The following is a 12,203-nucleotide window of genomic DNA, read 5'->3' as shown; positions in this document are numbered from 1 at the left end:
CTTGGGTAATTATATGCCCCAAAAATGTGATCTCTTGTACAGCAAACACACATTTTCTCTTTTGGCGAATAGACAATTCTTGCACAAAACTCGAAGGACCTGGCAAACATGGGAAACGTGAGAATCAAAATCAGGAGAAAAAAATAAAATATCATCCAGGTACACTAATACAAATCTGCCCACAAACTTATAGAGAACCTCATTAATAAAGGACTGAAACACAGCAGGGGCATTAGTGAGACCAAAAGGCATAATAAGACTCTCCTAATGCCCCTCCGGGGTATTAAACGCAGGCTTCCACACGTCCGCCTCCTTAATCCGAATAAATATGCCCCACGCAAGTCTAGTTTAGAAAACTAGTTGGAGCCATTCAACTGTGAAAAGAGATCCGGGATAAGGGGACGAGGGTATGGATTGAGTTTCGTGATTTTGTTCAATTCCCTAAAGTCAACAAAGGGACGTAAACAGCCATAATTTTTCTTCACAAAAAAAACCCAGCTGCTAGTGGGGAACTAGATGGCCGTATATGATTCTTTTTCAAACTGTCTAGGATATAATCTTTAAGAGCCTGTCTCTCAGGGGCCGATATGTTGTGCATGCGACTCTTGGGAAACTTGCAGTCAGGGAGAGGTTCAATTGCACAATCCCCCTTTCTGTGCGGTGGTAATCTGTCAGCCCCCTCTTGGGAAAACACATCAGAGAAGTCAGCGATAAATTCAGGCAACCCTTCTGCCTGAATAGAATCTATATTAACGGAAATGCAACAGGACAGACAACCAGAGCTCCGTTTCGTGATGTCCCCCTTCTTTCAGTCCACTACGTACCAAGTTGTGTAAGCATAGCCAAGGCAACCCCAAGACTACTTGTGTAGGTAGGGATTCCATAACATATAATGTTATAATTTCCATGTGGAACAACCCAATCTTTAACTGGACATTAGGTACACAAAAACTCAGACTTCTCTGAGATAGCGGCGCAGCGTCAATGGCGGACACGGGGATAGGAAAATCCAAAGGATTCATCTCTAAGCCTAAACGTTTGACCATATCCTGATGTATTAAATTAATACTAGCTCACAATCCAGAAAGACTCTGCTGGGAATGTCCACACTGTCACAAAGGATCTCAGCGGGAAGCACCAGCCTGGAGGATAATAGCCAAGCAATTTGATAGCCTAGAAGGACTTTTCCTCTAACCTCCAGGCCATCTAGTTTTCCACCTGGGAATTAAAACGGGGAGAAAACTGAGCCATATGACCTGTGCGATTACAGACAAAGCATTGACCTTTAAACAATACCTTCTTTCGCCTACTAACCTTGCCAACCAGTAACCTCATCTGCATGGGCTCTTCCACATTTGCAGGTCAGAAGCCAGAATCTATAGAAAGTTCCTGATGCCTCTCCCTAATCCTTCTCCCAACTTTAATAGCCAGAGACATAGCCTAATCTAGACTGCGGAGTACTGGATACCCTACCAGTAAGTCCTTGATCTTATTGGACAGACCACAATGGAACTGGCTCTTTAAGGTGGGATCCTTCCACTGAGTCTCCGTTGCCTACCATCAAAATCTTCTATGGGGGAGTCTCCTTGTTGCAAACATATGATACTTCCCTCAGTCATAGATAAGATCCAATGCTAAAAAAAAGCTATCAACTAAGGCCAAGACCTTAGACGTTGGGGACAAGGAGAAAGCCCATGCCTGCGGCACCCCCCAAAGGCAGGAAATTACAATGCCCACCCTCTGGGCTTCATCCTCCAAAGACCCTGGATGCAGTCTAAAAAAAGAGCTTACAGACATCTCGAAAAGATCCGAATTTCTGTCTATCACCCGAAAAACAATCGGGTAGCTCAATCTTTGGTTCCTTGCTGTGAACCTGCAACACAAGTTGTTGCTATTTTACCTCTGCAACCTCAGCAGCCAGCGCTCCAAGCTGGTGCGACAAAACCTCAAGGGGATTCATAATAAACACACCGAATCTCCCTGAGTAAGTAAGGGCTGGTCAATCTGTTACGTCCTGAAAAGACATGTGGCATTAACAAACATAAGAATAAGCACACTGTGCGTAACACAACCAAAAACACGACTGTGCAATAAAACATAAACTAAGGGAAATCCTTCCCCTGTAAACCCCTACCCCGGGAGGGAGCCCTGCCTACTCGACAGGCTGATCGCTTCCAACAGGTGCGGACCCACACTCGTACCTGGGCCACTAATAAATCCCTACCAGTGAGCTCTGAATACATAACGGAACAATACGCGGTATCAGCAGTGGTACTTAGCTGTAACAGCAGTCTGAGGCAAGGAAGAGGAGCTCCAGTGGCCGGCTGTGCTCCTCAGCAGCAATCCAGGAGGAAACTGAAATTGGCCAGCACTGAGGTCAATTCTAGCATAGCTTATATAGGGCAGGACCACACAGAGACAGGTGAGACCTGACATCACTCATCCAAACACCACACCCCACAGCCCCAGGAAAGGCAGAGCCACTGCTAAAACTGTCCGGCCTGAAAGCAAAGCGAAGACCCCAGAACAGCTGCAACAAGACACTTCTCTAAATACAGAGAAAGGGGTTAGTACAATATGAGAAGTGGAACTCCGCCACAAATTTCATCAGCCCTCTGCAAAACTCCCAATGCAGAAACTTTAATAGATCCTCCTGATATCCACAAACCTCAGTAGTGGTCAATGCATTGACAGTGATAATTAGAAACATAGAAAATGACCAGCAGGAAATGACCCATCTAGTCTATCCTACCCTGTTTCCCTGAAAAAAAAGACCTACCCTGAAAATAAGACATAGCATGATTTTTCCAGAACTTTTGGGGATGCAAAATGATTTTTTAGGCTTTTTGAGGATGCTTGAAATATAAGCCCTACTCCAAAATTAAGCCCTGCTAACAGTTAATTAAAAAAGTCAATTTAAATAGTGTCCAGGCAGCTATATGTGTAAAAAAGTTAAACCTTTTTGAACAAAAATTAATATAAGACACTGTCTTATTTTCGGAGAAACACGGTACTATTTCTCTCGTAGGATAAATTTGTGCTTATCACAGGCTAGAGTTCATTTATTCTTGACTTCCCAACTAACTCTGCTGGACGTTTGTTCCAAGCATTTACTCTTCTTTCAGTACAATAATATTTTCTGACATTGCTGCGGATTTTTCCCCCAACTTACTGTACTTTTCTATTTAAATGAATGTGAGGTTGTCATAGCCCCACCCCTTAACTATCATCAATATATAATCATATAAACCTTCGGAAAAGTATAGAAATATAAAGAATAATGCCATCCAACGTATCTCCAAACAGTTTTACGGGGAAGAAAATTAGTAACTTTTCTAATAATATCTAATTATTGATATTTATATGGTCTTGCTTAATACTGAGTGAACCGAACCAGCAAAACCTTGATTTAGGTTGAACTTTGCTAACAGTTCAGTGCAAACCCAAACCGAGTTTTTAGCAAAGTTCTACCAGGAACAGGATTCTTCTGGTTTGGATCACTGGTGTATAACACTGTCAAAGAGCCATAAAAGCCCCATATAATAATCTCAGAGTGTTACAGGGCTTGTATGGCTCTTAGATAGTGTTATACGCAAGTTTTAGTGAACTTACAGTTCGGTTCAAACTAACTTGGACCGAACCAAACTATTTAGAGAAGTTCAACGAACCGACCAAACTGGACTTTTCAAAAGTACGTTCATCCCCAGTCATGCCTAAAGTATAACTGTGCCCAGCATTACTTCATTTTCTGAATCGTGCTACTATATGAGTTGTTGTTCAATGTCTAGTGGCTTGTTGTCGCCACTAATTCTTTTCCTGCTAATAGTTTTATCTTTAAATCAGATAGAGAGTTCCTCATTCTATAACTCCATCCGATTCGTTCTTCTTAAAGCTCAAGAGTTATTTAAGGAAATCACACATCCATAGAGATGTAGGAAGTGTTAATATGACCGACACATCATGTTAATTGGATTCATAGCGTTGTAGTAGATTGCAGCCAGGTTATCATAACACGTTAAATGTCAAGTTAACATATGCTCCAATTGTAAATGTCTCTATTAGTTGCTCCATAAGTACAGAAAACCCCCAAATTATTTGTGTTTGGGTCCAACTTTCTTTCTGAACTCTGCTGACATGAGAACAGGCAGAGCCCCAATGTAGTACACACAATGTGCCCCCAATGCTACTATGTGTCCATGATTGAGCATAGGATGCCCTCAATCATGACTCAGTGTCACCCAGTCTGATGGCCTGGTAGTCAACAAAATAGCTAACCCTACTGAGGGCAGGTTGTGTCAGAGGGATTGCCCCATTGGACAGAACTCCGGCCATATAAAAAAGGACCAAAATAATAAAACAAGTCATACTCACCTCGTCTATCCAACATTTCTCCCATTCCAACAATTCTCAAGTCCTGCCAGTCTCAACCTCTTAGTCATTCTTAACATAGACATGTGACTGCTACAGGCAACCAATGGCTACAACAGTGACCAGCTAGGGACAGCGATTGGCTGCAAAAGTCACGTTTCTGTCCAAAAGCCAGTGACTGCTTGCAGCACATGTCCATGTCAAGAGCAACCAGGAATTAGAGACTTGAGGGGGAACCAAAAAGCATCGGAATGGGAGTGTGAGGTATCGGTAAGGGGAGTTTGACTTATTTTATTGTTTTACACTATTCTAAGCATTTAAAAAAATGATTTAATTGGCTGGACAGCCCCTTTAATGCAGACAGGTTCTCCTGATGTAACTCCACCTATTTTGTAATAAGTCGTTACTGTTAACCCCTGTGTAGTTTCCTATGACCCTCACTCCATCTCTACACTTGTATGGCACGCAGAATGGGGTTGCTTAGATGGCTGTAAGGACTGTGCGAATCACGCAGAACCTTACACATAGTCATTTTTCAAATTGAGGCAGACACCAGTAAATTTTGCTTTCATATTGAGTAATTTCCCAAGATTTTCCGAATACCATAGTTTTGGGGAAGTTAGGAGTTAAATATTGCTCTCCGGAATCAAGATTTAGTCATTGTAAAATGACTTGCAAAATCATTTTAAGAGAAAAACGTGTAATTCCTTAACACGCTAGATAAACCGTGCGCCGACTGTGGCCATTATGCTACATCTCTCTTTATACCTTTTAACGGTCCCAATTTTAAGGTATTGTCCGCGGACCTGACCTCAACATGGGTTTGATTAATTAAAAAGTTGAATTCACATGAGCGAGTTTCTCGCATGAGTTTTGTGCGTTGTGAGATGCACAAAGTTCACACTACAATAGACCCCAATGTTTTCAAGGGATCTGATTACATGTATGATGCTTCTCTTGCAGCATGTTCTATTTTTCTGCAGATTTCCGTAGGAACCTCACCTATAGTTTCCAAAAAAAACAAATCGCATTGCACTTGCATGTGTGCGAATTTCATGTGAGTGCGATTTTTAATTTCTCTTATTGAAAATGCATGCGATTTTCACGCACGTGGCCACCATTACAATATAATGTATTAAATATTTGGATGGTCTATCTCCTCATAGACTGGTAGAGTTGGAAGGGTCCTCCAGGGTCATCGGGTCCAACCCCCTGCTCAGTGCAGGATTCTTATAGACTCATGGTTGATTGAGTTAACATTTTTATCAGCTTTTCCGCTACTCAACCTTAGCAGCGAAGCCTGCTTGTGCCTTAGTGACCAACTAATTTTTCAGGTTTTTTTTTTCATCGCATTCCAGGAGCCATAAATTTTAAATTTTTCGATAGAGTCAAATAAGGGCTTGTTTTTTGCGACACGAGTTGTATTTTTTAATCACATAATTTGTGGATACAAATAATAATCTGCATAACTTTTATTAGTTTCTTTAAGGTGTACTAGGGGAAAAAATTCTATTCTATGCAGCGATACCAGGTGTCATTTGTTTTTAAAATTTTACATTATAAAGATGGAAGATGGCATTTTGATGTTTTTATTTAAATTTTTTTTTTATTATTATTATTTTCTACTTTAACTTTTTATTTTTGTCCCACTGGGGGACTTGAATATCAACATATTTTATCATTCAGTATAGCAATTATTAGAAAATCTATAAAGCTCAGCCAGAGGTTGAGACTTATAGGTCACCAAAGCTGGCAGATCCGGGGGCCATATTCAAGTCTCGAAGTGCCATAGCAACTCATCAGAACTCCGCAATCGTGGAGGTCCAATAGGTGGGAGACGAAGCCTCTGACCGTGTCATGTAAAGGATTAAGCAGTGGGGATCAGTGCTTTCTTCAGTCCCCGCTGTTAAAGTAAGTACAGGCTGTCATCCAACAGCCAAGCACCAGCTCTCGTGCCAGGCTTCTGATGTACCCATCATCAAAAGACATTGCTGTAGAATAAAGCCCCTTTACAGCCGGCATCAAAAGACAGGCAGTTGTTAAGGGGTTAATAAGGGAGTAACTCAAAATTTACTTTTCTATTTTCATTGTTATAATTATTTTTTTATTGTGTAATTCTCATTATCCATGCCTCTTTTTATAGGTAGGCAAATTGGTTATGGTGATGTTGTGGGCGCGTGGCCCACTACGAGTCCATGAGGAGAGTAGCCATTGCTGCGTATCGACACAGTAGAGAAAAATGACAGAGAAAGAGTGATTATTGAGTTTTGTTTTGAAGAGAAGATACTGTATATCCTGCCTTTGGCTCATTGAGCATTACTTTTTGTATACCTAACAGCTTGGTTGACACAGCCATGCTTATAGCTGCCCAGTGTCTGCGAATGAATGACCATCGGGACCAACTCAGTCAGGATCCTTGTAGAGTGACATCACACTGCCATTACCCACCACCGCCATCACCTCAGACCTTAATTGTATGACACATGGACTGTTCCGGCTACTTGTCTGTGCTAATTGAACGTTTGGTTGAGATGTATTTTCTTGGCTCCTGTTTGACCACACTGTGGTCTACTCCCAGACATCACTTGAACAGAGTCTATTACTTCAAGATGCATCCCACCGCATGGAACGAGGTAAAAATCGGAGATATGTGACTTCAGACACTATGATGACCACAGAAAGGCTTGACCAATATCCTGAACCCAACCACTAACTACAAAAGTATGATGACCTGCCAAGGTGTTTGGGCAACTTCAAAGTCATGTAACAGTCAATCTCTTGTTTTAAAACCAATACATCCACAGCCCTGACTTCTCCCACTCTCCATTATTTCACCCAGATGATGAGATTAGCAAATATGGCAGCCAAACCAGTGAAAAAATGTTTTGTCCAAATTTTTGAATTCTGCATACATTTTTCCTTTCTAACCCCTTAACACTACAGTGCCTGGTTACTTCTATTGATTGTCAATAAGCCACTACATTCTGTAAATTTATGTCTACAGCTGGTCGGTGGAATAACAAATTTCCAGATATGTTCAGAAGATTGTTCATATTTGTGTGTTTGATCAATGCTATCTTTAAACACAATATTTGTTTTCCTCACTTACAAGGGACGATTATCATCAGGGGTTACTCATAATATGTCAGATAATTCCTCTATGAGCCTTCATATGAGTCATTATTAGCTTCGCTCCCTTTTTAAGCAATGGAGATTCTAAGGGTATATCTGTGGGCTAAGAGGCAAGGATACAACCGCCATTCGTAGAAGTATGTATTTTGCATGTGGACTTTTATAATGGTTTCCCTAATAGTAGAGCTATAACAGCTCCAGGATGGACATTGAGTTGTGGGAGATGCACTTCAATACTTCATGGATGCCCCTTTCTCTATTATAATTTGGTGGTCTGGGAAATTATACTACATCTACTCAAAGCTGGAGTAGCAGTTTTATGTGGAGTGTAAAGGTACCCTATCAAAAAAAGTCGCTTAAAGCGAACATATAGGAGTTTGAAAGTTGAAAGCTTTCAAACAGAGGGCCTTTCTACTAATACTAACAGAGAGTGCAAACTTAGGCCAGCTGCACATGAACGGATTTGCACTACATAATGTGCAGTCGGCGCCCCCAGTCGTTATCAGGTTGTTTGATTAGAAACAACTGCAACTTTTCGACTTTGAACAACCAGCAACTCTTTTCTAAGTGAGTTGAAATGGGACAACTAATGACTAGTAAGTGAATTATGACTTATCACCCTGTTGGCGGCCATGTTTGCGCAGAACGGCTGTCTTTTGCTCTTAAACGCGATTATTTAGACAATAGACCTATAAAGCCACCCTTACTGAATTAGTTTGTGTATAGAGAATAGTAGCATAAAAGTTGTCAAATTATTTAATACTATCAGGAAACAAGAAGTTCTTTCAATGTAGAAATAGATAGATAAAAAAATCACTTACCAATTATTGTTAGGCACAAGAACAAGACGTGGACTCGCCAGGACATCTCTCCTCTGGTTAGATAAACTCAATGTTTGCAGGTCTTATAGTTAAGTTACTGGTTTTTGGTACGGATCTTTGATCTAGTCTCCAGGGTGGTGTCTCCACTCCGACACTGACTGCTCATCGGTTTATCCAGCCGTTGTTCCTTCTACATCCGTATTAAAGCTGACTTTTCATTGTGAAACAGATTTATGTGTTAATGTATGTTCTACTTTAAGAGGAAGTGTGTGCATTATGAGACACGGTCCGCTGTAACAGGACCTTCTGCTCTGGCCAGAAGAGGAAAGGCTGACTTGCAAAACCACATTTCAAGGCTTTCCTGAATAACTCTGCAACTGGTACAGAATGATACTCTGTCAGTCTAGGTCTAATTCAATGCATTAAGATGTCATAGAATATGCTATTCAGCAGTGGTCAGTAAGGTTTGTCATGGCTGCCACTCCAGACTCAATGCTAGGAGGACACCTCAGGCTAGATCATCAGGGGACGCATTCGGAGAGTCTCTCCCCAGGGGACAAGCTGGACAAGCTCCCCTGCTGAACCTAGCCTTGTTGCATGCTCCTGTTGAACTAGTTCCTGCCTCTTTGTCCTGGCCTTGCCTTCCTTCTAATCAGTCTCAATATAAAAGCCTGACCCTGTCACTGCCCCAGTACGTGATTATTGTGCTCTACAACCATGATCTAGCTCCTCCTTCTGCTCCACTACAAATGACTGGAAACTTCTTGATAATGACTCCTGGCTTTCCACCCGACAACCCTACCCACCTCCTCCATCTGTACCACGACCTGAGACAGGGTGCAGAGGAAGAAATAAAGGGACATCGTGTGTAACATGAGGGAAAATGGAGAAGTAAAGGGGTGTTAGGTGCAACAGGATACAGAGGAAGAAGTAAAGGGGCATTATGTGTGACAGGGGTGCAGAGCGAAAAATAAAGGGAGTAACAATCTAAGGGGAGAGATAGTAGATCGTGAATATGTTTCACAGAGATTGTTGGCTTTGGTGATGTAGTTCTGGAGTTTAGGAGGGACTGAAGTTCCAGCTAGGAGGGTTACTCCCAGACTCCAGTCCAGGTCAATCACCTAGACCAAGAGCCCACGGTGTTGTTGATTAACCCCTTCCTTTTCCAGGACATACATTTACTGCCTGGAGCGTCAGGGTATATATGAAGAGAGGTCGCCGGACGACCTCTCTTCATAAAGCTTGAGCGTCAGCTGTTTATTACAGCTGACACCCACAGGCAATTGCTGCAATCGGCCGTGCGGCCGATCGCAGCTATTAACCCTTTAAATGCTAGTGTCAATACTGACAGCGGCATTTAAATCCCCTGAGTATCGTACGGGACCCCGTGAGGTAAGATCGGGGGAGCCGTGCAGGTGTCATGCCAGCGGGGGCCTTGTAAAATGCCGCAGGGCTGCCTTTGGAGACTGCCTAGGCAGCCTCATTGTGACAGCATGTCACAATGTCCAATGACAATGGGACTCCCCGCGGAGATGATTTCTTCAAGTTAACATTGTATTGGAAAATTGGGTAGTAAAGGCCCAACTTCCCCCTTTGCCCACTCTATAATCTGGTTCTGGGAGATATAACAGAAGGAGGCATGTTAGAACCACACCTTGTGATTGCTGTGATTTTTTTCAATAAGTATAAATGATTAACAGAACCTTCGGGACAGATGAAGTCTTCTTTTCAACGTCACTCATGCCACCAACCTCACGCTAAATGTTTCTATCTTGAAGCACCAATTTGCAGTAGTAACAAGGACAGTATTCAGATAGTGTGGTTCTTGGATTTAGTAATCAATTAATTTATCCATTTAGTCGTGTCTGACCCTCGGTGACTTTATAGGCGAACATTCTCCATGCTTCCCTGTCAAGAACTGCTTCTTTTAACTGCTTGATGCACATATTGGTATCCATTTTGATGGCGTTGAGCCAGCATGTCTTTTCTTGACTCTTTCTTCTGGTGTCATTGGTCATTCCCAACATTATTGATTTTCTAGCAAATTTGCATACATAACATTGCCAAGGGGATATAGTAATAGCAGATACCAAATGGCAACTTGACACACCACTTTTACAGTTAGACCACCATAAGGCTTCTTTCACACGAGAGGCGTGGAAAGGGCGGTGTCTTAGCTCTGCCCATGTCCCACCTATGTTCTGCCCCTTGTCCATAGCCATCAATGGGAGGAGACTATTCCAGGACTATCTTTTGGGCCCTACGTAAAAATGCCCGGCACTATATTGGCCTTGCTGGGCTCTTTTATGTCTCAGTAATACGCCCATGTGATCTGATGCAAGGGAAATGAATGCATCAGATCATAGAGCATATTGGCCAGCTGTGGCCGGCCGATATGCGCTCATGTGAAAGAAGCCTAACTCTCATAAGATACTTACGTTTTATGTGGATCTCATTGGAGGAGGAATTCCCAGCACTGTTGTGAGCAATACATGAATACTGCCCATAACGCTCTTCATTGTTGTATATGATTAGAGTCTTCTTTTTCTCATTATGTACTATAGATCCATTCTTCATCCAGGTGTAGTGAGTTACATTAGAATGGTTGCTTAGGAAGACACAGGTAAGTTCAGTGAATTCACTTTCATACTTCACTGTGATGTGAACTTCAGTTGTTGCATCTACAGAAGAGACACAAATCAAACATTCTCTCAATAAATATATATAATGTATATATTTACTAAGCAATGAAAAACACAAAACTATTAAGTCTGAGAACCATGATAGTGTTGATCCAGAAGCAGGCGAAAAGAAAACATATGAGATATTAGCCAACTTTCCTCATCGTAAGAGAAACAAATCTTTTACTCTAGCAAGTCTGGGTTCAGTAACCCATCCTTAACAACCGTGAGACACTGAAGGAGTTAATCCTGGACGGTCGCTCTGTTTCTCCTGGATTCAGGTATTATGCCCGTTAAGTGAAGGGAGTTCGTGTCTGGAAAGCCAGGGTGGAGATGTCGCTGGAGATGCTTTTTATAAAACATGCTTAGGCCTGTTTTTTTCTGGAATGGATGGAAGGCTTGGTAGTGGGGCTGTCCATTCCACCCCCTCCACTCCAGGTCTTATTATGGGGGATTAGCTCCTCAGTTTCAGAGGCTGGGTAATTCCCAGTCCATAAAAGTCTGCAAATGCTGGAAGCTGCTGGTCTCAAGGGACACTCTATTCCTGACGCAGGAAAGAAATTGGACTTTACAAGTGTGTGGTTTTCGTGCGGCTGCAGTGAGCCGTCCGTATAATCAGGGACGGACTCCATATAGTAAGTGCTGGATAAGCAGGATTTTATTTTATGCCTGAAATTAAGGCTGTATTTTGTTTATTTTTACACTTTATAATAAACACAGGCCAAATATTGAGCAATCTGTAAGGACGTCACTGTCATGTGATCAGGGGTGGAGCTCAGCGTTTCGGCGATTCAGCTGCTCACTGAGGTTAAATCATGGCTGGGATGAAGTACCTGTGATGACGTCATCATCATGTGGTCAGGGGCGGAGCATGTAAGTCCCTCTTTCAGTAACTCACCGACAAGTGGTCATTAGTCCTTTGATTATTTTTTTCCTTCGCATTTAACCAACATAATGCATAACAGAAATGAATTCTGAACTAGATTATTACTATTTTACTAGAATTACTACAGCTTCTAAGAACAAAAAAAACTGTTTGGTTTTGTTCCTCCCGAGCTCACAGAAACATAACATGATGTTTTTGGGCCAGCAGGGTCACCAACTATCATTTTGTCATTTTTACTACTAGCCTGCCCATAGGGGAAAACGAGACTCTGTTTGGACTCCTGTTTGTTTCAAAGCCTGGGTGCCACTTCATCCT

General features: G+C 42.0%; 1 protein-coding gene across 1 annotated transcript in view; it reads right to left on the bottom strand.

Moving 5' to 3' along the window:
• LOC136631924 (B-cell receptor CD22-like) overlaps nucleotides 1–12,203 on the bottom strand; it is a 49,389-nt gene that overhangs the window by 18,272 nt on the left and 18,914 nt on the right. The window contains exon 5 of the mRNA XM_066606417.1: nucleotides 10,760–11,002. Coding sequence (XP_066462514.1) covers nucleotides 10,760–11,002 — 243 coding nt within the window. The remainder of the gene's footprint in view (nucleotides 1–10,759; nucleotides 11,003–12,203) is intronic.

This window comes from Eleutherodactylus coqui, chromosome 6 (genome assembly GCF_035609145.1).
Source record: "Eleutherodactylus coqui strain aEleCoq1 chromosome 6, aEleCoq1.hap1, whole genome shotgun sequence".
NCBI classification, from domain to species: domain Eukaryota; kingdom Metazoa; phylum Chordata; class Amphibia; order Anura; family Eleutherodactylidae; genus Eleutherodactylus; species Eleutherodactylus coqui.
This window is presented reverse-complemented; position numbering and strand designations above follow the sequence as displayed.